This window comes from Typopeltis vanoorti, chromosome 16, assembly GCF_054136105.1.
Source record: "Typopeltis vanoorti isolate ZY-2024b chromosome 16, IOZ_Tvanoo_1.0, whole genome shotgun sequence".
NCBI lineage: Eukaryota > Metazoa > Arthropoda > Arachnida > Uropygi > Thelyphonidae > Typopeltis > Typopeltis vanoorti.
Window position 1 is genome coordinate 23,121,180 of NC_143564.1, and position 26,712 is coordinate 23,147,891.

Genomic DNA, 26,712 nt, shown 5'->3' on the forward strand with positions numbered 1-26,712 from the left:
AAACCAAGTTCTACAAAACTTGCCTAGTCCATCCTTCAGATGCTGGCATTTTGGTCAGTTGTCCGGAATCCTCTAAGAATCCCCAATGGAAAGGTTTCATAAAAAATTGAAAAGGAATTATGACAATGAACAGTAACTGCAAAGTATTTTAACCAAGACAACATATGGTCAGTAATATTACAAATAACAAACATAACTGTCAGAAATAATTTGATACAAAATAGGAATTCCCCTATTCACTGAGCATTTTCAGAAACTATAATACATGTATGCTCGGGAGCCTACAAGTTCTGAGGGAACAGTTCCACAATACAGGTGGAGATGGGACAGCTAATAGAGTGAAAGAATAGAGTCATATCTAGGGAAGCATGGAAACAGTGATGGGAAGAGAAGTGCACGGTAGCAAAGACATGATGATTCATAGGATTTCATATGGACTGCATAATATACTAATGCAGAGAGAATTAGAAATTGGGGGTGCACTAATGATAGAGAAAATGTGCCTACTCAGGATAGAAGTCAAACATGGCAGTACACACGACTGCTGTGAAGCCTTGTAGTGTAGGTATTTCAGAAATAAATAGAATATAATAGGCTGTTGCTGTAATGCTTGTAAATATAGAACAATGTTCAGACAAATTGTTCTGAAGGAGAGTTGATTGACATTTGGATTTGAATTATAGGGATATGAATGAGGAGCCTGCTTTCTGTACATCAGAAAGTGTTAATTTCTAGATGGAAATAAGTGATGTAAGTAAACAATGTTGGATTTAGCAACAGCTTCATAAGATGTAGTTAGGGAGGATCAAAGCCTGCCACCAGTTTTGAGTGATCATGAGGTAACGACTTGGAATGCAGCCAAGCATGTGAAGTTATGGCCAAGGACTGATATGTATAATATAGGAGATTATGGAAAGTGTCAATCAATTCTCAATACAAGGAGATGATACACAGGAAAGAGGTTTGAGAGGGATATCCAATTAGGATGATGTTTTTATTAAGCTTGTGGTTTTGTTTAAAGAGTTAATATCTTTCATCTTCATATATTTCAGTTCCATGATAAGTAAGTAGAAATTATCTTTTTATTATCATTAATATCTTACTTGTGATCGCAATTTTAACATTCATCCCTCATTCGATATTTGGGAATGGATTTGCTATAGTGTAAAAGGCATATATACTGCTCTCAGCAGTTTATTTTCCAATTCTGAAAATTGTTATCAGAGAGCAAGAAAACAATTAGCCTTAGCCCACTCAGTATAATAGGTTTACAACCTTTGCAGGGAATTATTCTTCCATCCCCACAAAATAACAACTCCTTTCATTTTTTTTCCAGCAAATTCATACAATTTGGAGTTTCTCCTAGTGATTTCACATGCTTATTCTGCTTAATTTACTAATTAGTAATAAATTTAGTAATAAAGTGGCAACGCATGGCTTGAAATCGTGGGGGTGCGGCAACTTTCGAAATATACATACACACTGTAAGCAGGGCCGTGTAGTGCAGTTGTGCTGATTGTGCCCAGCGCAAGGGCACTTGGAGATGAGGGGCGCCATTTCACCACGAGAAATAATCGAAAAATATATATCAATTTTCTTATTCTTGAATTATATCGTACTATATAAATTACAAATTATAATTAATGCAATAAAAATGAAATTTAAAATCAGTCAAATTATTATGAATTCTTAATAATCTAACAATATCTTCAACCGGTTCCCGAGTTAGTCGATCTCTGGCATGGGCAAGCAGGTTTTTCCTCCCGGAAACTCTGGTTTTTTTGTCCCGTAAACTCAAGAAAATCGACCGTAGTACCCACAGTATTTCAGACAGTGACATATCTTGTTAGGTACCGAGAGATGGCAGCACTTGTTTGCCAGCCTCTTCATCGGTGGCTGCTATAATTAGTGATAGTCATGGGCCAGCTATCTCTGATTGGCTACCAGTGGAGATTGAACTGCCTACTCAGTCTCCAAAAGCTAGATAGGGTATAAAGGCCTTGGCAACTCCCTATTAGGGAATAAAAAGGCGTTAGTTGATTTTTTTGATTTGATATTTTTAACTTAATACATCACCAGTTTAATGGAAATTATTAGTTTAAGACAGACCGTGAATTCATTCTTACATTGTGCCTGAAACCGTGACATTGTTCTGCAAATTTGGAAGGCAAGAAACTAAGAATTGTTTTTTTTTTTGGGTTTTTTTTTCGACAGTAAGCATTTGATGAGACTAAAATAAAAAGGGTGGTAAAATTTACCAACTAAAATAAATTTTGATTTTAATTGAACCTCTAGTTTTCACGAAAAACATTTATAACATTTAAAAAAATAATAATGAATTGTAAATTATTATTTTTGTTGCCACTTAAAAATAATATCAAGGAAATTTACCGGGCTCTTTTTGATATTACAGAAGATGAAACCAAAGATATCGATTCTAGAGTTCAGGCAGACAACTTAATTTCAAAGATTTATTCATTTAAATTTATTTACTCTGTTCATGTTTGGTACGAAATCTTAGGTCTCGTAAATGTTGCAAGCAAAATAATACAGAATCCGACATTTGATATAGGAAAAATTACAGGAAATCACCGAACAGACCAATATTTTGAAAACATTATTAGAACTGCAAAGAAGTAGCAAACGATCTTAATATTGATCCTATTTTTCAAGACATTCGCAAAATAACAAAAACAAAAATGTTTGGTTACGAAGCATCAGATGAGACAACGCATGATCTTAAACAAAATTTTAAAATAATTTTGTTCTTTGCGATTTTAGACGACAATAACTTCAGTCAAGGAAAGACTGAAGTAATTGTCGAAGCAAATTAGCAAATTAAAAGATTGAAGCGATGAAGATTTAATGAAACATTGTAAAGATTTGCACTTAAAACTGAGCGATAATCAAGATTTCGACAATCGCGATATTGATGGTATGACTTTGAGGAATTAAAAACTTTGTAATGTTTAATTAAAAAAGAGTTGGCTCCTCGGGATGTTTTAACTTATATATACGAAAATAAATTAACTGACACGTATCCGAATGCTGCGATTGTAATACGTATTTATTTAACATTACCAATATCCGTAGCATTAGGGGAAAGAAGTTTTTCAAAACTGAAACTATTATTTGCAGTCAACAAAGTCTGGAGAGCGTCTAACGGATTTATCAATTATATCAATTGAAAATAATATTATGGATTCATTACACATTAAAGATATTATTAAAATTTTTTGTGGCGGCTAAAGCAGGATGAATAAATATGTAAAATAAATCTACATTTATCCTAATTGTTATATAGTTAATAGTATTTCTCCAAATTATCTTTGTCATGTAATAATATTTCTTTTTATATTAAAATAAAAGTAATTTATATATATATATATATATATAGAGAGAGAGAGAGAGAGAGAGAGAGAGAGAGAGAGTTGTATTTATATATTAACGAAATAAACATTTTTGAAAATTTTTATTATTAAAAATTCCTTGTTAATGAATTTCATTGATTACAATGTTCTACTATTGTTAAATAAAATTTATTTTTATGTATGCGTATAAAGTGTTTTGTACTTTTAAGTAAAATTTTTCATGGAAATTTATTTTATTCACAAGGGCGCCTCACCTCCTACCCAAGGCACGGCACTGACTAAGTACAGTGTATGTGTGTTTGGATAAAATATCAAAATTATGGTAAAAATTTAAAAAAAATCAAACATGAAAAAATAGTTTATTATCGATAAAATTATACAGTTTAGTATAATTAAAAATTACTTAAAAATAACATCCATTATCATAACCCCAATAATGTTCTAAAATAAAAACTATTTGTCTTTAATTGTAATGTCCAAATATTTAAAGAGACTGAGTAAACACGATAAGCACTACGAACACTCTACTGGCTGGCGCAAACTGCATATAAACAACAGTGGAACTGCGCGATGGACAGTGCCGCATATACGCTAATAGCACGCATCTCACTATGATGTGCATATGCTAGCGCGCATAGCAAATACTAGCAATATGACACTGTGGTAAACACAGTGCTGCTAACGTCCTTCGCCCTCCTAAGTGCTACAAGATGGATTTTTATTTTTTTATACAAAATAAGGGAATTGTATAGGATTGTTGATAAAATTAAATATTACAAGCAATTTTAAATAAATTAATAAATATATTTATATATCGAGAAAAATTAGGGGTGCTGCAGTTCTGCAGCACCTATGCACAAGCCGCCCCTGTTTGCTTTTATACTACGTTTTTACTTTTTTCAATGAAGTTTCTGTTGAAATTATAATCGGAAAATTTTATTACAAAGTTTGATTATATGAAAATTTGAAAAAGAAAATAATAGGATGCATTTGAAGCGTTTTGAAAATTATTTAAATTCATGGTTTTAGCTGACGACTACAGGCAATTTTTCTAAGCGTATTTTCAGCTGATTCTCGAGTTAGTCGATTTAGTACACACTAACAAGAATTCTGCATCCGGAACTTATTTTTAACCTCAAACTCAGAAAAAAATCAGCAGAAAAACACTTTCGGATAATACCAGTTAGGGTTAGGAACAAACGATGAGATGACGGTAGATGCAATGCGCTCGTGTCACTCGTTTTTCAAGATCTGATGTGCATCGTTAAACATACAATCAACTAAACTAGCCGAGTCGATTATGTGATTAGCAATAAATACACGAGTCGAGTAGATGTACATTACATGATTATTTAAAAAAACAGGCAAGTTCCAAGGTTGATAGCGGCTGTCAAAAATAAGGTTTATGCAATGGGTAAAAATGAAAACCAAAATTAATTCAAATACTGAACCAAGAACATCTCATACAATACGAACCATATATCGCATCTTTTTATAGGTTTCCGTGTTTTTCATATATGGAAAGTGTGGAAACTTACAGCACCTAGTGACCCATATCACATTAATTAGCACATCAATAATGATCGGAAAATCCGAACTCCGATAGAGAACTATGCCCTTCAATATTATACGAGATACTGAAACAAAATTACGGGAAATCCTGTACATTTGCTTGCAATTATTTTAAAATAAAGAATCGGTGCATTTTCTTTAGCACCGCGTTTTTCTTTTAGCACGTACTCAGCTAAATCCTACATGTATTTTCTCAAATGCATAAAAGGCTCCACGCTTGTTAATATCAACAAATTCAATCGCAATCAGAACTTGCGTACCTCAGTGGATTCTCACCAACTCCTCTGCAAAGACCTAGGTCCAATCCCATAAGATTGGAAGAACTTTTATCAGGACTTTTCAACTAAACGTGAGTCAGCCAATATCATACTAAGGTGGAAGGACTTATGCCAGAAACTGGTTTTTCATTCAGCAACCAAAAAACAGGTTGCCGAATGAAAAATCAAGAGAACACACGCAATTTAAACGAAAAACATTTAGGGATGAGACTTTGTGGTTATGAAAGCCAATCTTGAGAGGTTGTGGATCTTAAAGGATTACATAATCAGCAACGATAACTAGAATTACTAGCTCAGAGGGACCGGTAGTTCTAGGTGTATAATTGAAACCTCAAAAGTCAAATATTAAAAATGTGGTGAACATTTAGAACTATCCATCTGATTTAACTGAAGTTATGAACATAGTAATTAAAATCATTAAATGCATTAAAAATGAATTAAAACAATGCAAGAAAGACCTGTCTAAGACTTCTTTTGCCAGCCTAGATCAAATTCCTTGGAAATATCGATCGCAGCAGCAGTCAGTTTCTCCAAATTTTTCTATGGCATTTACTCAGAGGTGGGTAATTTAAGCTGTGGGGAATAGCTGTGGCAGAATCCAATCGGTGATCATTGATGAGGCAGGAAGCAGTGGCGCGCTGGCCATATGTGCGACGCACACAGGCGCCAGGATAAGTAAAGGCTCCAAAGAGGAGGAAATCGCTTTAAAAAAAAAAGTTTTTTTTAAGCGATTTTTTTTTTTTTTTTTTTTAATTGGAGAGGGAGGGATAGGGGCGCCAACTAAAGTTTAGCACACAGGCGCCGGACACTACTGGCGCGTCCCTGGCAGGAAGCATCCGAGAAGTCGACTGTTAACAGCGTTCTTCATTATTTTAGACAGGACTGAGATGACAGCAAGCCGATATCTTTTTTTTTTTTTTAGTGCAAATAAAACCCACTGTTATGGGTTAAAGGTAAGTAATTCAGAAATATTGCTCTAAAGACCACACATGGAACCTTTCAGGTGAATTCAAGCCTTCAATAAACAGCGTAGCGGTCTTTGCATCAAGCAATGAAATTCGTCTGATATTTAAAGACATTCAAATATCTATACTAGAAGTAGAATTCAAGCTGCCCATTGGTTCGAGAGTTAAAGATCTATCCAATGTGGTAGAGATGCTGTATTTGGGGGGGGGGGGTATAAGGCCTAATTTTCAGCTGCTAGTATACACGTATGTATATAAAAACAGAAGTGTGAAGGCTTTGGAATTCCAAGTTAACAGCATCTGGTTCAGAGGTATTTGTCAATTTGGAAATATATTAAATCTAAAACTACACGATTTCTATGGCTATTGTTTCGACGAGTGTTCGAATTACATCCGGCATGTGTTTTCCCCCCTCCTTCCCCCCACACACAATCAATCGCTAACAATGCCTTTGTTGGAAAAGATTCCGTTTCGAATCCTGTGTGGGAAGAGAAAACCCATCTTTAACTGGAGGTTAACTAGGCAGTCTCATAAGGAGGGAGGGTTGCAATGTATCTTTACCAGAAGCTGATTTTTCATCCCTTAAGACAAACCAGATAGGATCAATCTGCATTAACACTTGGATTTCTATAAAACGAATTAACTTTATTCTGACAGACCACTAACATTAAGATGAGTAGATAAGGCGTCTTCTGTAATAACCGATTTCGGAAGAAGGAAATAGGGTTTAAATTTCGAATTCTAATCCCTAATTTGGGACACGAAAGAAAAGAAACCGCTGTGTCGGAGCGTCGTAAATTACATCGCATTAATCTTGATAAACAGTTTTGAATTGTATATTATTAGTGGAAGATGACTGTGGGAAAAAGTAACTTCTCGTGTTACATTATTCAAGATCTGCCAAATACCGTCTTCTCATTAAAAATAAAAAATCAAATCAACACCCTAGAAGCGTATAGAAATGCCAATCGATTTTTTCGGTAGTGAACTGTGTTTTGCAACTGGGCTCAATTGCTTTTATTTCGACTTGACTCAAAAGATCTTCGATGTCCTGAGTGCGTCACTATCCACGCCGCAACATCAAAATAACTGCGACTTGCGTTGTAGAGGAAGGACATCCTAAAAACTGCAGTGGTGAGGATGCGAAATTCTACTAGGCAGGATTCCATTCGTTCAACAAGTATGGTCAGGCAGCCTAGTTTGCCATCTCTCAATTTAATTCTGAAAATTTAATAACTTCAACGAAAGGACAATGTATTTACCAGAATCATTCTTTTTGCAGTATTCTTCCTTCGGACTGCCAATTCAGTTTGAACGATCGAGTTCGCATCCTATGCAGAACCTGAAAAACATGGGCTTTTCACAACTGAAGGCAAATTAGCCGTCTCATACGGAGATTACAATTCTTTTCGCATTCTATGGGATGATGAAAATCCAAAACAAACAAACACACACAAAGTTGCTTTGCCTCTAATTTCAACTAATTCCTTTAAGATTTCCTATTCAATTTTCGATATGTTCTAGGGGTGGGATATTAAGTATTTATTTTTTATTTTATTTTTTACAAAGTCCGAAAACCCTACTCAATAAGCCAAAAAACAGGGAACCTCGATCCGCTTCTGGCCTCCAAATAAGAGGTGTGATGACATTCGCCGGTCAAAAACATTCATCCATTGATATTCGAACCCGCATGCTTGTTGGAAAATAAATGCGTTAACTCACCCAACATACATACATACATAAATAGAACCAATCGGATATTTTAAAGCAGTGCACGTGTCACGGCATTTGATGCCACTTTGTCTTTTGTATACTACCTCGAAATCAATGCTTATTTTCTTGATATTTACGATTGATTCTCATACATACTTATTCTGAACTGTTAAAGTAGTAATTACTTCAATATGATTATCATTCCATAGACAATGTTGAGTTTTCCCATACAGTACAAAATCGAACTGTTCCGTGTTGTGAACCGATGATGCAATGGCTGATAAACAGTTTTATTTATAGGAATAAAAGAGGCACCCCTCCCTAGTTTTCAATTATTAACATTTGATGTCATACACAATGCTGCTAATTAAAAACTAGGGAATGGGTTGCGCCTCTAAGTAGAAGCAGCCAAATGTGTCGTATTACCCTCGATGAGTATTTGGACTCCCTGGAGGTGTCAAATAATAATAATAATTACGAAACTATCTCAAAAAGCAATGATTTCCTACCGGTTGTTCGAATTATTTTGACAATATACTTGTTCAAGTGCTGTATTTTCATATCACACAGATTAAAAAGAAAAACGCAACAGGCAGGTTCAAACTAAACAACAATCTGAGTATTGTATAAGAAATCCATAACAGGTATGATAAAGTTCGGAACATTATCCTGTGCATACTTTACTGCAATCAAATATTTCCTTTTAGGTATATTAAAAAAAAAAAAAAATTCCCTAGGATGGAATGCTTCGTCACAGCTCAGACTTACGATTCTGAAATCTCAGAATTAACCAAACTCTGAAAGTAAGTGGATGCACAATCAATTTAATAAACTCCCATAAAAATCCCACTTTGTTCAAGTCACACTTATCGCATTACTACCAAAATACGGCAGCTTCTTTCGAGGCAAAAAATAAAAAACATTCCTAGTAAACTGTTCTATAAAGATTGATTAAGCGAAATGCACTGTGCGTGTGACAGGGGAAGGTAGCAGGAATACGTGAAATTCTGTCGTATTTTATTCCAAAATAAAATACAGCTCGCTCCAAACAATTTGTAGAATCATTTAATTATATTGATAACTTCTACTTTGTTCAATTATTAACTACCTTCAAGCTGTGTATTTCAACAGTCTAGGAAGATGTATAATAGTTCGATTTCTTTATCAATATATAACAAAAAATAATAGTTCTCCGACTTGACCAGTAGATGGCAGCAGGATTTTTGTTCAAAGAAATTCCAAAGTGAATACTTCTCAGATTGAAAATACCCACACGTTAAGTTCTATGCCTACACTTATAGAGTGGGGTTTGTTCTTACTAGTTAAGAAAGTGGACTAACCCTCTTGAAATAGCCATATGAATAACTGTTAAGCTTCTGAAACGTAGACGGCTGTGATGATACCCTTGTTTATAAAACGGACATTCGATTTTGTAAATCCCACACACACGAAAGTAAGCCAAATGTCACCTGCTGTGACATCACCACCCGACTTAGGTATGGATGATCTCTGTAAAGCAGGGTTTTCTAGATTAGGACCCATAACAGAGCTACAGGTTACATACTGGACAAAGTAAATAAAATATTTAAAAATAATAAATTCAATGTTATCGAAAAAGTTGGCGTGTACTCTAGAAGTATTTATTCCGATGTCTTCGATCAATGCTTATTAATAAACGTTAATTTATATTATGAGAATAGTGAAAAATGTGAATTAATGAGCAACAGGCATTTGCATTGACTAACATACCTTGATTCATAAATTTAAAAAACAAATGAAAAATAGGAAGAAATGGTGGTCGGAGACCAAGACGATAAAATAAATTTACAAGCTATCGACTATTTCATGCATTTGGGAGTGATATATAGGCTCTAGTGGTTGACCAACAGACGTATTACAGTTTTAATTGTATCTAGTTTCTATTAAAATTGTGGAAAAATGCAAATAGCGGGAATGAGTGGGAAGAAGCGTATATAAACAAGTGAAAATTATAACCGATCTCCCTCTCTCACCCTACTAATTTTCAGACTGAGAAACTATTTAACCAGTTAGCATGTTCTTCGGGATCGAATGAGTTTTTTTTTTTTTAAAAAAAAAAAAAAAAAGGCTGTCGACCTATAGGACATGAGTACCGTGGGTAAGTTAAAGGTTAAATAATCTGGAAATCTTATTCTATACATCAAACATGAACTTTTTTTTTTCAAGCCACGTTAATCTCCAGTGAAATCTCACTGGAATGAAAATAGTCTACCACGTAAGATATTTATAAATATTACCCCACAGGTATCTTCGAATACACTGTTGGTCGGGAAGCAGAGATGCCAGCCATATGGATAAATTGGAAATATTTTAAAGAATGAGTGAATCGAACCTAGTTGTTGATAACTGAAGAGAAACCTTGCAGTGCGGTTCTAAATTGTATAAAAATGTACGCTAAAAACTTGTGCCTATTCTTTGAAAGATGTGGGGAAAAAATACTATGGGAGAGTCTTTATAATAATAAAAGATAAGCTAATAACTGTCGAGTCATTAATAAAAGAAAATTTTCTGAAAATAGTTGTATTTTACCTCCTGAGAAGGGAAATATATTTTACGTGAATTATTCTTTTCATCGTTATTTTACCCATTTTATGTAGCGAGAGTTACGGAACAATCGCTTGCTCAAGTAAAATACACTACGTACCAATAATTGTCCACGCAATTCAGCAATTTACAACTATATCAGCAAGCGAACCCTAATATAGGGGTCCACATTTGTATGTCCACATTTCACTTTGATCACCTCCTGCACACTTTGAGGGAGGCTTTCCAATGTGCGGCAGACATCACGTGGAATTTGTCTCCGTTCCTCCATCAAAGCAGCACTGAGTTCAGCAACAGATCGAGGGCTTGCTGTTCTGGACCTCAATCGTCGCTCCAATTCGTCCCACAGGTGTTCAATGGGGTTGAGGTCAGGACTCTGCACAGGACAGGGCAGTTATTTAACACCCATCGCTTTATACAATTCCATAATAGATGAAGTTTTGTGACAAGGAGCATTGTCTCCTGAACTCCTGTTACTCTCGAGACAGTAATTACTATTAGTCTCGAGAGTAACAGAAGTTCATTCCATAAAAACTCCACACTGTAGGAAGCACCTCATTATCTAGAAAATCAAGATACTGGACGGCTTTCGTGGAACCATGGACAACGACGAGTGGTCCCACTCCAAACCAGCTGAATGCACCCTACACCATTCCTCTTCCATCACCAAACTTTACTGTAGGTACAACACGCTGTGGTAACAAGCGTTCACCAGGCTGCCTCCATGCCCACACCCTGCCATCAGACTGGAAACAAGTGAACCTTGATTCATCGCTCCAGAGTACCGTTTTCTACTGGTCAACTTTCCAAGTTCACACGCTGTTTGCACCAGGCCAGACTAGCCGCCTTGTTCGTTATGATATTCGGCTTGTGTATGCTGTCCTTCCGTGGAAACCCAGTAAATGGAGTTCTTTTCGTACAGCATTAGTGCTTACCATAGCGTTACTGGCGCTGTGGAACTCATCACTGATGGTCTGTGCCGACTATAGCCAGTTTTTGCGTGAGACCCATTTGATACCCTCATGGTCCTGTCAGTCATTTTCGGCGACCACCCTGAGCCTTTCCCTGCACTAGTGATACCAGAACGCCTCCATTTGTTGATCACATCGCCAACTTGATTTTGGATGCTCCAGTTGAGTCGAGTCACTGAGTTGACGTCTTGTTGCTATACCACATGCATTCAACTGCTACGATGAAATACTGCTTCTTGCTATCTGTACGCCGATTTTTATGTTATTAACAAACCTGGAATGTTTCACAACTTCAAATAACAGGAGTGTCCGGGCAATTATTGGTAGATAGTGTATGCTTTTAAGCAGGAAAGCAAGCAGATCACGATGTTCATCCATAGCAGGAATTATGGACAAAGTAACCAACCAAAGCTATGAAGATAGTTTTTTTTTGTTAACGGGATGTTTTATGGCTGACTGACACATTGAAGACGCTACTACTCACCATATGCCTTTCTCAGTTGAAAAGCTCTTAAAGGCTCTTCGCATTCTGAATAAGATTTGAACTTAGGTCCTACCTCAACTACAGATGCTTAAAAGACTACTGGATTCCTAGCAAGATAAATACATGCAGTAATCGCTCACCGAGGAACCGAGAATTGATTGATGGTTAAGATAAACTCAAGTAGAGGAAAACACTTCCTTAATAAAGTTACCCCAATCTGCTATCAAGTGTGACACCTGGGGATATCATGGTTAGGGTCTAAGTTAAGACTAAGAAAACTGCTCAGAAAATGGAATTTTGAAAAAACGACAACCAGTAATAATGGATTGGAATTAAGTAGAAAGGGTCAAGATCATTGACAAATGTAACAAGTTATGTATGATAGCTTCCCACTCATGATCACAGATATACCTTTGGCAAAAAAAGTTTTGCTCTTATTATTCATGACACTTCCAAGGCTTCCGAAGTCTTATCGCGGGAGGACACCAACTGTACAACTCTCCGTCTCCACTACTACACAGAGCCTCTACTACTAATCGCCTACATCAACGCCATCTACCGCCCACAAACACCACCACCGCTAGTATTTTTTGTCTGTAAATTGCGTGTGTTCTGAAGGGCCGATTTGTTTATGCGGGATGAAAAACCCAAGTTTCCGGGAGAAAAAAAAAAACTGCTACCTCCGTATAAGATCGGCTAACTCACCTTCAATTGAGAAAGTCCATATCAAGATTCCTCCCATCATGACAAGAATCGAACTTAGGCCTTTTCTAATCGAAGGGCGCAACTTACCGTCGTTCTTCCAATTGCGCTACGGAGGCGTTTCGTTCAAAATCTTATATTGGGTAACGGTGATTGCTTATCGAGTAGAAATGGAATTCATTTATATATCAATGAGGAACAAGACTTTCATGGATGTTTATAGGACTGCAAGCCCTGCAACTATTCTTAAACAAAATATAGCAATACGAATATGAATGCAAGGAGTAGATGAATATGCAATTTGAAGTAGGATCAGAGAAGTAAGAACACAGTTATAAGAACAGTTGACGATACTCACATCATCCTGATATCTAGGAATGGTTTAAATATAGTACTAATTTAGTAAAAGAGGATGACGTGATGTTATCGTTACTGGCTAACAATTTACATTCGATAATCTAATCATTCAATGTTGTGTAAAATAATTCAACCTTTTAGATTAAGGTTCGCGTAACCAATAATTCAGATTACAACGGAGTTTTTAAACATGTCCAATAATAAGAGACTTCGATTATTCTATTACCGACTTAGCTTGTGTCATACCTTTTCTTGATCCGTTAGTTTTTTTTTTCAAAAAAGACAAGGAGGGTGGGGGGATAATGGTTTTGTGCTCACTAAGGAATAATTCGTTTAAGCTAACACTTATGGTGTGGAACTACTTCCAAGAAGTGATCGCGATTGTACTGTGGAATACTAAAGTCCAATCACTTCTTTTAACCTTGTAGCTTCATAATAATGTTAGAGAATATTCGAGGAAGTTACACGTCCAGGTCATAAATTCTTCACACTATACAAGCTTTAAAAATATATTTCTCTAAAAACAAATTTAACATCTACGGAATAGCATTCTGGGACAAATATGCGCAACAAAATGAAAAGCTATAAATCGATTTGGTCTTGAAACCAAACATGGTACTTTTAGTTATTTCACGTTTGTTTGCAGCCTAACATTAGGTTAGGGTGCAAACAATCACTTACTATCTAAAAGGTATGTATGTAGGGAACAAAAAAATATTTTAATATTTGCAAATAGAGGTGAAAATTCCTTTGTATAAAACTTGAGATTTCGACAGCAAGAAGCGATATATTGCATCATACTCCAAGCAAGGAGAAATCTAGGGGGGGGGGTAATAAAAACAAATTCAGGGAAAGTTTCAGGTGAGTGGAGGGAGGCAAGATGCTACTCGACTCCACAAGGAAAGATTCGAGTAACATCTTGAAGGAACTACAGGTTCGATTTTGTTATCGGAAAACGAATCAAGCCTGTTTTTAAATACAGCTTATAGAAATATTTAGATGTTTATAAGATTCATTTAAGGGAAAAGGTTATTTCTTTTCACAGTACAAGATGTGCGAAACAACTGACATATAACCGGCCTAGTTAACTGGGTGGAAGTGGTGGCATTTCGGTTGTAAGACTATTTTCATCACCGAGTTCTAGACAGGGAATACCAAATACTAAATTAATGAAATGCACTCCAAATACTTGTCTAGAGACAATTTTTTTTTTTTTTTTAATCTGTTGCTACAGTCATTCGTCTATTCTTGTGCGTGGACACACTACACTGTGGCGTTTCGAAACCAAATCAGATAGAATACCTACCCCTTATTCCTCTAGTCTACAATGTTTGTCAGTTGCATATACTCTCTGGATGGTATCTTCCAGAGATATGAAAAGAACAGATCCTTGAGGGAAACATCTCCTGAAAAGCTGTCTCAAAAAGACTCGATTTATTCCCTTAGTAGTTCTCTAAACTCTATTTTCTTCCTGTCCAAGCCTTGCAGCGCTTATAAAATCGAAGTCTCTAATAGTATATAAGTCTCATGGTATATAATACCTTCAGATAGACAACAGCCATCATCGCTTCTTGATGTGTGAATGAGAGCCATACCAGTACTAAAAATAACACGTACTAACCACAGTAATGACTATTTAATCGTAAATATTTCATCCCAAGTATCTTGGGACATGATCAGTACCGTAGTTCAAACCATACTAGGAATAACATAGTTAGGGCGCATGATTACAATGGAATCTCAATATGCGTGCAGCAACGTGTTATAGAAGTAAATTAAATATAATATATATATAATATTTCACACAATTTTGTAGGACAATTTCCCATACTTTAGGAATAGTAAGAACGTCGTTGAAGTTTAAAATTTGATCTGTGAAGCAGAGCTTCAGCACTTTCTTTATATAAACGTTCATGTTTATATAAAGATCTGTGAAAAAGTTTCGACTTCTCCCAATGGATCCTATGGTTTGGATTTTCAACTCCGTGTTGGGAGAGACCAGATTTCTGCGGTTTGAAAAGAAGAATGTGGTCTTGATGTTCCGAGATGCGTTTCTGAACAGACCGACCTGTCTGACCAAAGTAAGACAATTTGCAGGATCATAGGATCTCAAGATACTTGAGATGAAATATTTACGCTGTTAGTACGTGTGTTTTTTTAGTGATGAATTCACCACAGGTTTCGTTATATAAAAAAAGCCATACTGGTAGATTTTTCTGCGTCGCGAGCTTAGTTTCTATAGAAAGAAAACCGTACTTGTACCAGAAACAATAAATTCCCATCACCGAGAGGAAACGAGGATCTTTAATGTCGATATTAAGTCGCACATAGCAGATATATCAGCTGTTAAACACTTGAATAATTATATCTTTGTACACTAGCAACGTTTTGAAAGTTAATTTAAAACATCGCATTACTAAAAGAAGATTCAAAAGGCTTCATTTTGACGATATAAAATTACATAGGCAAAGTGGATACTAGATCCAACATTTCAAAGCTGAATGTTTGTAGAAACTATGAAAGTTTCCTAAGTTTGACCTTAGAGTTTACGAGAATACAATCTTCGGCATCCCCTAGTTGCCTTAGCTTGCTCTATCTTAATTGATGACATGGGCGCTGTCCAAGCGCCCGTATATTCGCCTTTTATTAGTGTATTTTTTAAGAATTCACAGCCTGGTCTCTGAAGAGAATCAACCATTTCGAAACAGCTGTCAGGCCAGTGAAATCTTAAAATATGCACTAATAAAAGGCAAATATATGGACATTTGGGCAGCGCCCAAGTCATTTAAGTAGTGCAAGCTAAGGCAACTCGGGGGTTGCCGAGGATTGTATTCTCGTAAGCTCTTAGGTCAAACTTACGAAACTTTCATAATTTCTACAAATTAATTTTTCTACAAATTTCTACTATTTGAAATAATGTTGGATGTAGTATCCACTTTGCCCATGTAATCCTATTTGTAGTTTAAGAATACCTTGCTGCTGCGCTCATTATTCAAGTCAGTGACTTTTCCGTCAATCATTATCAGAATTTAATAACTTTTAAACTGGATACCATGTAAATTACTCATGCCAGGTTAGGTTAGTTGGGTGAACGTAATTACAAGAAGTATTCCTAGAATTATCCGCTTGAAAACAAATGATTTACATTTTGGTATGATTTATCCTTCTGAAGTTGAAATTTCTCTTCGTCCTTGCTCTCATAACCACAATCCGACTTAGGTCTTTAAAGAAGTAGCCGTTACAAACGTTTATGTGAATCCCGCTCATGAGAAGCTCTTAGACTACAGTACATTACTACGCTTGAGCTGAGAGTTGACACTTCAGAACTCCTCTTCTAGAAACAAATATGGAACTTGTTCATGTCATTTGAGGCCGCTGATAAGCAAAGAGGTGATTTCACTGGTCCATTCTAGTTCAAACTGCTTTCATTTCTTTCCTTACCCGATTCAATCCCCCCCCCCCCCTTTGCGTGTTGGGCTCAATAGTCTGTCATGACCAAATAATTTGTCTACGCAGTGTATCGTGGCTTTCAATTGCAAGTATTATTCTGGCCAGTGGACATGTTTCTTATGAGATAAAACCCTATCACCTCCATATGATAGGGTTTGTAGTCTTTTCGCCTGTAGTCTAACTCCATATCTCAATTCAGATTTCTGTTCCGATTTCCAATTCATATTTAATCCTCAATACAGATAACATACTTCTGTCAGAGGTAATTCATAAACTCAAATTTGCAACATTTGGTTACTAGATTAATCGGTATATCTTGTAACATGCCGTGTCCTACTGCATCTACATTCATTAATAAGTTCCATGTTTATCACCAAGTTGGTTAGCTTTCTATGTATGCCTGATGCACTCCCCACACACACATGCTTAGCTTTCCATCCTGGTAACAGAGGCACTTGCCAACAATACTCGACCTTTTTTTCTACTCACATGAAGTTATCCTTAAGTTCGTAAAAAATAAATTTTCTTAACATTCTACGCTCTGTGGTCCTTAAACTAAGAGGCAGAGCCTTTGTCATTTTTTCTTACTGTTAATGCCTAGAAATAAATACTAGACAGGTTAAGATTCGGATCAAGTTCAATGAATGAGTTAAATCGTAGTGTTAACCTCTTCTCCTAACATTTAATTCCTTTGTAGGAGTAACGCTCAAATGGATGAACATCTTCCCGTATCTAGCAGGAGGAAAATCAGTATCACATCCTTCTCATCTTATTTCTGTGAACATCCTCATATGATCTACTTGTTTTCTTTGCATAAGAGGTTTGCAGATTTCCAATAAATATTAACAGGAATTCTACTTAAGCTAATGCCAAACAGCAACTTTTACCTTTACTCAGAAATTGCGTGGCCACTTAAGATGACTGTTGGCTAAACGAAGGAGTTTTTAGTGAGACCAAGCTGGAATAAACTTCAAGTATTCAACGAAGCCCTGAACAATATTTGATAACACTGGAGGATATCCGTATAGCTGATATTGGTAGGGTTTCTTTATGCAATGCTATTTTTTTTTATTTAGTCCTTTTATGTGATCAAGAACATTCTATTCTTGAAGATTACGTTTGTGTTGACATTAGGACATAAGCGTAGCTTCCTTGGGTGGGATTTAGTACCAAAGTAGGTCCTTGAATCTGTGGAGAATAGTCGTCATACATAATTCAGAGTACTCATTTTACTATCAAATTTAAAATTACTTTTTCAATACCAAATATTGAACAAAACATTGAAAAGATGCGTTTAAGTGGTAGATAATTTTCATCAATATTTTAGCGATACTTGTGACAGATGAGACAATGAAAAATCTGCACCCAAGGATAAATTTCACCATCGAAATAAAGGATAATAAACTAGCTTTCCTAGATGTGTCACTCACGAGCTCTTCTGTAGGTAAACTGCTACTCTCGTCCTACATACAACTTACCCACCATCCTTCCCAAAATAGTGGAATCATAAACTACCGCATCTTGCTGATACTGCATGCTCCAACGTACAAGATCTCAACATCTGACCTTTTATGAACTGAATGGCTTCTCACTACGAACTATACAGCGTTTTGGATTCTTACAAGCCTGCCCTCACCAACCCGGATTCCATACATTTCAGTATTTGTGAACCACTCAAGATGCTGAAGAAATACAACCCAATATCAACATCTTTTCCATTCAACAAACTGTCCTCTATTTCTTTCTTCTAAAGATAAACGACCTCTACCCCCAACTTGTTGGCATCAACCAAGTCCCATGTGATTGCCACTTCTCCTATTTTAGACAATAGTGGACGTTCTGTGGAGAAAATATTAAAACCTAATCTAACATCACTAAACAGAAATTAGGTCTAGAACAACACTGGAATCGACACCGTCTAAGATACGTTTAGTCCACTATTTGCCACTTCAATTTTGAACATTTACACCGTTCTAAGCTGAATCATAACAAGTGCCCATCTATTGGTGGCTGATAACTTCTCATCAGCCACCAATAGTTTTTTTTTTTTTTAAATTACATCTCTTCCACATTGGTTTGTTCCTTATGCCCATACGCGGCTCGTATGTTTTGGAAAATCCAGCGTTAACACTAACCTTCTTCCTTGTATTTGTTATCTAACAGCAAAATATTTAGAATAATTTTACTTTAACAGGTTCATTATTCTTGTTTACGTGTAATATTGTCTCGATTTTCATCGCCCCACTAACTGGAGGTGTGGAAGGGAGAGAGGGGGGGGGATTGTTTGCTAGAAAGGAGTTCCTAGATTATCTAATTATTAGCTCATTCACAAGATTAATGGGATACAAGGCTTACTGCTTCGTGAGTGAGACTTAAAAAAAAAAAAAAGTGTGGTACTCAGTAAAATAGCATGCGGCAGCTTGCAGCCGCGAGATTGTTTCGATGTTTTGGAATAACACGAAGTAGCTTCGTGTTATGGTGCTTTGGATTCTTTGCTGATATAATTTAGCATCCACAACCTGCGAATTCAATCCACAGGCCGAATTCAAATTCATCCACAACCTGCGATGGATTAAGCTCATAAAAAAAATCAATGAAAGCAAGTACGAGTATAAAAGTGAAGATGGAACAAAAAAGACACAAGGTGGTCTTCAGTTTATCAACGTGCGAAAATATACCTTATTGAATAGCTAGCTCAAATTCCAACGACTTGTGAAGTAAACACCCAAATGCAGCGACAAGATCAATTTTACAGCATCACTTTTTTCCTGCTTGACAGTGACCAAAATTCCCCATTTCAAACAAGCTTTTCATCCTCAGAATCTGAATGGCGAAGATCAGTCACTATTCAGGTTCTTGCATCTAATTCTTGTTCTCTGGCATCTCCATGGAACAAGAGTCATCTTGGCAGATCCACTAAACATTGTTCACATTATTTCTTAAACTCATTCACCGACAAAGTACACAATCACCCTCTGGCATCCTATTCCCTCCATTCACCACCCTCCAAGCAGAAAAACCTCGATTTTGCCACTTCATCGACCACACTTTTATGCAAATTCGAAAGGTGACTCTTGCTCTTTCCCCTTCTTGCCATGTACCGAAAAAAAGTGTAGCGTCAATCCTATAAACTCTCATTAATAAATCATTCTATCATGTCCTACAGTTTTCTCCTATCAGCTAATTTTTGAAGCCCACAGACCTTCGATCCATTCTCATAGGCAACATATATAACTTCAATGTTTTTTCTTCCCAAATAAGTGGAGAAAAGATGTTCTTCCCTCTAATACACATACAGGAACTGAGAATCTATGCATTCCAAAATACAACAAAAAGACGGATAGTCTTTTGTTGTATTTCGGAATGCATAGATGAATGAGTTATGAAAGGCTAAACAAAGTGGTCTAAAAATCGTAGTCGTGTGCCATTCTAGAGCTGGCAGTTTAACTTAAACCATGATTCACAAATCCAATGAATTACTGAAATATCTTAATATCTCGTACAAAACGATTAAAAAAGCTCACGTTATGGTGCTTTGGACACGATGCTGATATAATTTAAATGACTAAATTTGGGAAGAGGTTCGTTTTGTTCTAATAACATTGTTTTCATATTGTCGTATTTTTCTGCATTTATAAACATAATTTGTGTCCAAAATTAATCTCTCCCTCTTTTCAACAGCCGTTCCGAGTGCACTGGTAGCTCTTATGCGCTTCCCCCCTCGAAGTTCCAAGCGAGACTTTGGTTCGACGCTGCCCTCATGAAATGCTAATTTTGCTGTTGCTTAAAGATTTCTTACACGACAAATCTTTCAAAAACGGGACTAACTCAATGTACTAAAAATGGTTCGAAAAATCTAATAATATGTAATATAACAATCAAATGTTTTCTTAGAAAAAAAAAAAAAAACTTGAAGTCACAAGAATTATATTTATGATTCAATTGTGTTCAACCTGCTCCTTTATGTTACGCGACCAGGGAAGGTCGCGTTACAATTCACGTTAGAATTTTCTGGTACATTTTCGCTGATCTTAAACTGTATTTACATTTTTAAAATACGACTTAAGATTAAAAACGACTAAGCCAACAACAGCAAATAAAGTTGTGAGTGAGGTTAGTGCAAAGACGGGATTGCACGCAAGGTCGTACGAAAGTATGACCACCTTGTTTGCACTCAATTTTTTTATGGAGTTTGGTTTTGTTAAAGAAGAAGAAAGAGCTAAAAGAAAAGTGCTATATCGAATTATTGTTATCTTAATTATGTTCAGAAATTTAGCTATTCCATGTACTATACCTCGAATTTGAAAGAACCTCTATTAAGTGCAAGTCTAGCAAAATAGAAGGGTTTAATGTATTAAAATAAGTGGTATCACAATACGCTCATCAATTCTTATTCCAGTATATTTACATTTTTAGACAAGGCTTCGGCTTGCTAATATACCCATTTTGCAAACCAATTAATATCTATTTATATTAGTATTCAATTTAAAGCGTTGAGTTTATTCAAGAGTTCATTCAATTTAAAGCGTTGAGTTTATTCATCTCCCTAACCATCTTTATGAATCATCGAAACGACAGTTTTGGTTCTTTATAATCTCTTGGTATAATATATAATTAAGTATGACTTCCATTCTCTTCCCCCATTGAGTTCTTAACAACAGAATCACTAACACTGAAAAACTACACTTATTGTATCTTCTTGCAGTGATACATAAAACGTGCCAACTTCAATACATGAATTATAATCTCAGACACTTAAGAAATGCATACAATAAATAACAGACTAAAAAAAATAACTTTCTCAAAAGTCATGCCGGCTATTTCTGAACTCGCATACTACTTTAGAGGTGAAATATATAGGTCATTCTTGTTGGCTGTAACATGTCTGCTCGCTTTATTTTTTAAACAAAAAAATCTTACCCGGAAACTATCTAGAATTGATCACGAAACAAACTGATAACGTTTAAAAAAACTGCGAAAAATATTGGCAAACTTATTATTAAACCATACCTGATCTGCCGCCCTCCCAGACATGCTCCGTATGCAAGCAAAGGCAGAGTGAGTACCCAATGTTGCTGTTTATAACCTTCGCTACGCAAACTGATGACATCACTAGCTGAGCGAATCAGCTCAGCAAGTTACTCAACAGTAAGGTTCCATATGACTGTACATACTGTAGTTCACAAACCGCTGTTGGAAAGCTTCTCACGCATTCTGTAGTGTTCGCTGTACATTGAAAACGCAGATTAACTCGAGGCAACGGCATAGCTATTATAACGTTGGACAAAAAACGGTTCATTATTCAAAGTCCTCAGCACAATGAAGCAAATATTAGAAAAATCCCTTATTACATAAAGAAACCCGAATTAGGCAATTTTGACTGTAACTGTACATACGAAATACGTTTTTGTCTATTATTGAATCATGATTTGCTAGACTATGTATTCGGGAGAGATCTGCCATAATCTGCAACACGTCTGTACAAGGGAAAACAAAATTTATTAAATTCAGTTCTTATTCTGTAGATAGGAGGCGTATTCAAATAAATATAAGGTGATAAACTATCCTATTTTAATTCTTAAAACATATTTTTGTTCATAATATAAAGTTGAAACCGAGCAGTAAAACACCGTTACAAAAAGTTCTATGTCCAGCATTTCCCCCCTCTAAGAGAATAAAAAGCTATTACATTAAAAGTTTTCTATAGCAATCGTCAAAGGTCATCATTAAATTATGTCAGCCATTTCTGAAACTTTTGGAAACACCTCCCTGCTACCACCACAGAGGTCCAAAATCTTCCTTGTGCAAGTCGCCGCAATTTTTATTTAAAAAAAACAGTTGACAAAGTTTATCTTTAAATTGCCTAGATTAATTTATTTCTAATTACAAAAACGAATATCAATGCCAAGTGATGCCATTAACCACGGTAATTTGGATTTCAATCCAATATCTGCGCTATAAGAATCCCATAAGGATATATAAGGATATAGTCAGAGAAGCTCACTATTTTGTACCAAAAATGCCCATCTAATTTTAGATGTTTGCATATTTTTGATGTTATTTATTACTAACATCTCTATCTCTCCCTTCCATCTGATTCCGACGGGTTGGGTCTCCTCCTAATGAGGAGTCATAGTGCAGCCGGCACGCCTCTCCTCTGCTGGAGGTATTCATGACTGTAGTCAGTGTGTGTTCACGGGTCCGGTTTGCTTGCTTGCGGGATGAAAAAACCCTAGCTAAACTGGGAGAAAAAACCCTACTGCCCGCGCCCAAGACCGGCTAACTTGGCTATGTTTGAGGAAGATCCTTGAGCTCCTGATGTGTCCGACGGGAATCGAACCTAGGACACTCCTTCCCCAGACATATGGTTGCGAAGCGCACAGCTACTAGGCTAATCGCGCGGACGTTACTAATATAATTAGTCATAATTATCATATCACGTATTCTGAGTAATATATGAACCTTTGTCACAAAACGTACACGTATTAAATCTAATTACACGAAATAATAATTTGTGAATCTTATTTAATAGATTCACACATGTTAAATATTTCCAAGATAGGACGATTTTTTGTCCTATTCTTGTTCTAATTCTTTGTTGTAATTGTCTCCGCTGTCTTACTTTAGCAATGAAAATACACTATGTTGACAAAAGCATTTGGAAACTTCAGATGCCATGCAAATATTCAGGAAGTGTTTGTGTAAGGGTGGTAATAAAAGGTGGGATGTGCTGCATGTTTTGCACTGCACTTGATGTCAAGATGCTACGTTCAGCTGAACTGACGGACTTCCAACGTGCATGGTAGTTGGGTATACCGAAATCCACCGTTGATTATGCCATTTGTAGATGGCAAGTTTATGATGCTTCCACAGCAAAAACAGCCTGGCAGGCCACTGACACTCAGTGACCGAGATCGAGTACGTCATCAGCGGCGAAACTTGCAGTCAACCTGGAAAATACTGCAGGGACATCTGTCAGCACTAGAACTGTTCGCAGAGAGTTGCATGTCTTAGGTTATCACGGCAGAGCTGCTGCGAACAAACCGCACATCATCCCCTCCCCCCTCAACGCCAAACGACATTCGGAGTGGTGTCTTTCACACCTTTCCGGGACTGTAGATGATTGGAAAAGGGTTCTGTTGAGCGATGAATTTCGTTTCCAAATGTTTCACTCTGATGTTCCTGCTTGAATCCAGTCCTGCCGGAACCGTTCCCAGTTGGATTGGATCATTCCAACTATCAAATGGTAGAGGCTCAGTAATGGTATCGGGATGTTTCAGTTGGATGGGACTTGGTCCATTAGTGGACAAAGTCCCATTGCGATGGCAAGCATGACATTACAGATAAACAAAAAAAAAATAATAATAACAAAACTAGATAAGATCCTATGATCTATATATCGACAGAAACTAGTAGTGAAATTATCATTTACATTCTTGGCGAACAAAATAAGATACATCATCAACAGAATCTATTACGTTAAACAATTTCTCAGTATAAATTCAAGATGCCTGTACAGACAGGGTTGGAGAACAAATCCAAAATGCCAAGAGTCGATTTGGGCTATAGAGTCATAAGAAGAAGAATACTATTCGTGGATAAATTCTTCACTCCAGTATGGCATTACTTGCCAGGGCGGAGTTTATTACAATAATCCACTATACCCCATAAGAATCCAAAACAAAACAATAAGAACACAATGCCCACTTCTTATCCAGAGTTATACTCTATCTAAGAACCGCACATCTATCTTAATATTACAAACCTTTACCTATACTACTATTTACGTTAGGAACAACATTAAAATATCCCGTGTATGATATGAATTATAACTAGGCTGTGGGAGAAACTTGTTGGTAGTACCGAAAACCAATAGACAGATACAAGCAATTACAAAGATTCCAATAGACACACTCCCATAAGATAAGGAAAAATGGAAAAGATATTTGAGGTACATTTACCCCTCCAAACACAATTTCAGCTGGAATAACTAGAGGATAGTGCACAATATCCTCCCAGCAAATCCAAAAATGAAAAACACGTGAAAGTGTAAATTGTGCCATCTGGCGAACAAGAAACACGAGAACATCTTTTTTATGAATGCACAGTGGCAACACAACTCTAGGCAGATATCAGCCACAATTTCCTACACTGAGGATGGCAGAAATATTGTAAATAAGATAAACCTAGAAAAGGAAGCATAAAACTAGACTAGTTTACTTACTAATTGCAATAAAATGCCATATATCGAAGATTAGAAATACTGTAACCTTTCAAAAGCAAAAGAAAACAATAGAAGAAGTTCAAGAGCCTTGAGCAAAAATTATGGCTTGAGGAATTCCCCACCTGTATTATGTTACCAATACGAAAGCAAGATTATCCTAAAACTTCCATGACAGAACCAAGAAAAACGTGCAAATGGCTTCAACTCCTTCCTCTTCAACACCTGAACTATTCTTCTAAATACTTTATCTCTTTATCATTATTATAATTTTATTTTATTTTTTTTTAATATTTTTTCTTCTAAATAAATCTTTATTATCATTTCTGTCTTTCATAGTGCATTACCTTTTCTTTCCTTTCTCGTGTTTAATTATTACTGTAAATTACTGTAATTATCTTACTTTAACCTTAAATTATATTTCCACAATGCCTTTTCTTATCATGCACGATCGAAGCAATCTAACCACAACATCACTCTGATTTGTGCCAACTTTCCTAAACTGCCTTCCCATTACATTCCAACTAAGCAATGTACACTAAAATATTATCGCCTTTGTTAAAGCGACTGTCCTATCCTCAGGAAGAGTTTCTCTCCATCATGTCTTTCTCACTTGGGGAAAATGTTTCTCCTGGGCCTTTAATAAATCTCATATACACCCAAATAACCACAGAGAATGCATGGACATGAAAATGCAACCATGACATCCAGTCTTTCCTAACAATTAACTCCTAAGTCACTCTTTGGGGGCAATAAAGACAAACTAACAATACTATCCCTAACCCTTAATATACAAGAACAAATTTAAAATACATTAAAAAAAAAAAAAAAAAAATATATATATATATATATATATATATATATATAATCAATAAATAATAACACTATTGTCTAGCCCTGAGAATGGACAGAATCCACTTTCAACCTTCTCCTCAGGGCTGTACTTATAATTCCAGAGGCTGGTAGTGTCCGAGACGATAGTGCTCCGGGACCACTCCTCATTGTTTAGGGTTCTTAAATTGGCCCTAATTTTCCGGGGCGCAAGCGAAAGCCTCGTGCGCCTGTGCATAAGTACGACCCTGCCTTTCCCTCACGCAGGAGAACTATCCCTTTCCAACAGAACATCCACTTTCTTCTTCCTGTCTTCTTCTCTCTCTCTCTCTCTCTCTCTCTCTCTTAGCATAATATCTTCATATGAGACTTGTTCCTGAAACAGTTGATATCTGGATCATCGCTACTCTCCTGAAAAATATGTAGATAATGACAGTACTCAAGAAACAATATGGTAAGCAACAAATGAACCAGTGATAGATAGAGTGGTGGAAAGCTGTTGAAACCACTCTACCTATGGCTATTAATGGATACAACATTTTCTGTTTTGGTGGGGGGAAAACCCAATACCTCTGACAAAAAGGTACTAATACAGGGTGTCCCAAAATTCACGCAAGAAGTAATTTTGATAAAAAACACAGGTTTTTAATTAAAAATTGTAATTTCTTATTGATTTATAAAGTATACAGTATAGGATTATGCATGGAATAGCATATCGGGTAAATGGCCTCCACGGCTTTGCTGGCACATACGCACTCTTTGTCGAAATTTTCCATGACTGTTTTGCATAAATGTGGCTGAATTTCGTTGATAAAGCGCTCAATTTCCTCCTTCAAGGCGTGGGTGGTCGTGGGGTTGTTGGCATAAACCTTAGACTTCAAAAAACCCCAAAGAAAAAAGTCCAACGGCGTTAACATGATCTGGGCGGCCAATTCTGATCACCAAAACGGGAAAGTACACGACCAGGAAATGACTCATGCAGTAATTGAATTGTTTCTCAGGCTGTATGGCATGTGGCACCGTCTTGTTGAAACCACATGTCGTCCACATCCATATCTTGCAATTTAGGTACAAAAAACTGGATTATCATGTCGCGATAGCGAGCACCATTAACTGTGATTGCCTTATCAGCCGCACTTTCGAAGAAGAATGGACCGATGATGCCTCCAGCCCAAAATCCGCACCAAACAGTGACACGTTGTGGATGCATTTGT

General features: G+C 36.4%; 1 protein-coding gene across 3 annotated transcripts in view; it reads right to left on the reverse strand.

Moving 5' to 3' along the window:
• Window positions 1–26,712, reverse strand: part of LOC150097892 (sodium/potassium-transporting ATPase subunit alpha-like) — a 221,532-nt gene that overhangs the window by 175,251 nt on the left and 19,569 nt on the right. Inside the window, exon 1 of one of the 3 annotated variants that reach the window (XM_090405968.1) lies at window positions 21,457–21,498. The exons of 1 other annotated variant lie outside the window; for it this stretch is intronic. In XM_090405968.1, the coding sequence (XP_090262094.1) occupies window positions 21,457–21,480 (24 nt within the window). In that variant the 5' untranslated portion in view covers window positions 21,481–21,498. Of the gene's footprint in view, window positions 1–1,103; window positions 1,140–21,456; window positions 21,499–26,712 lie in introns of those variants that run through there. One more of the 3 variants, XM_090405969.1, reaches the window with a different exon arrangement.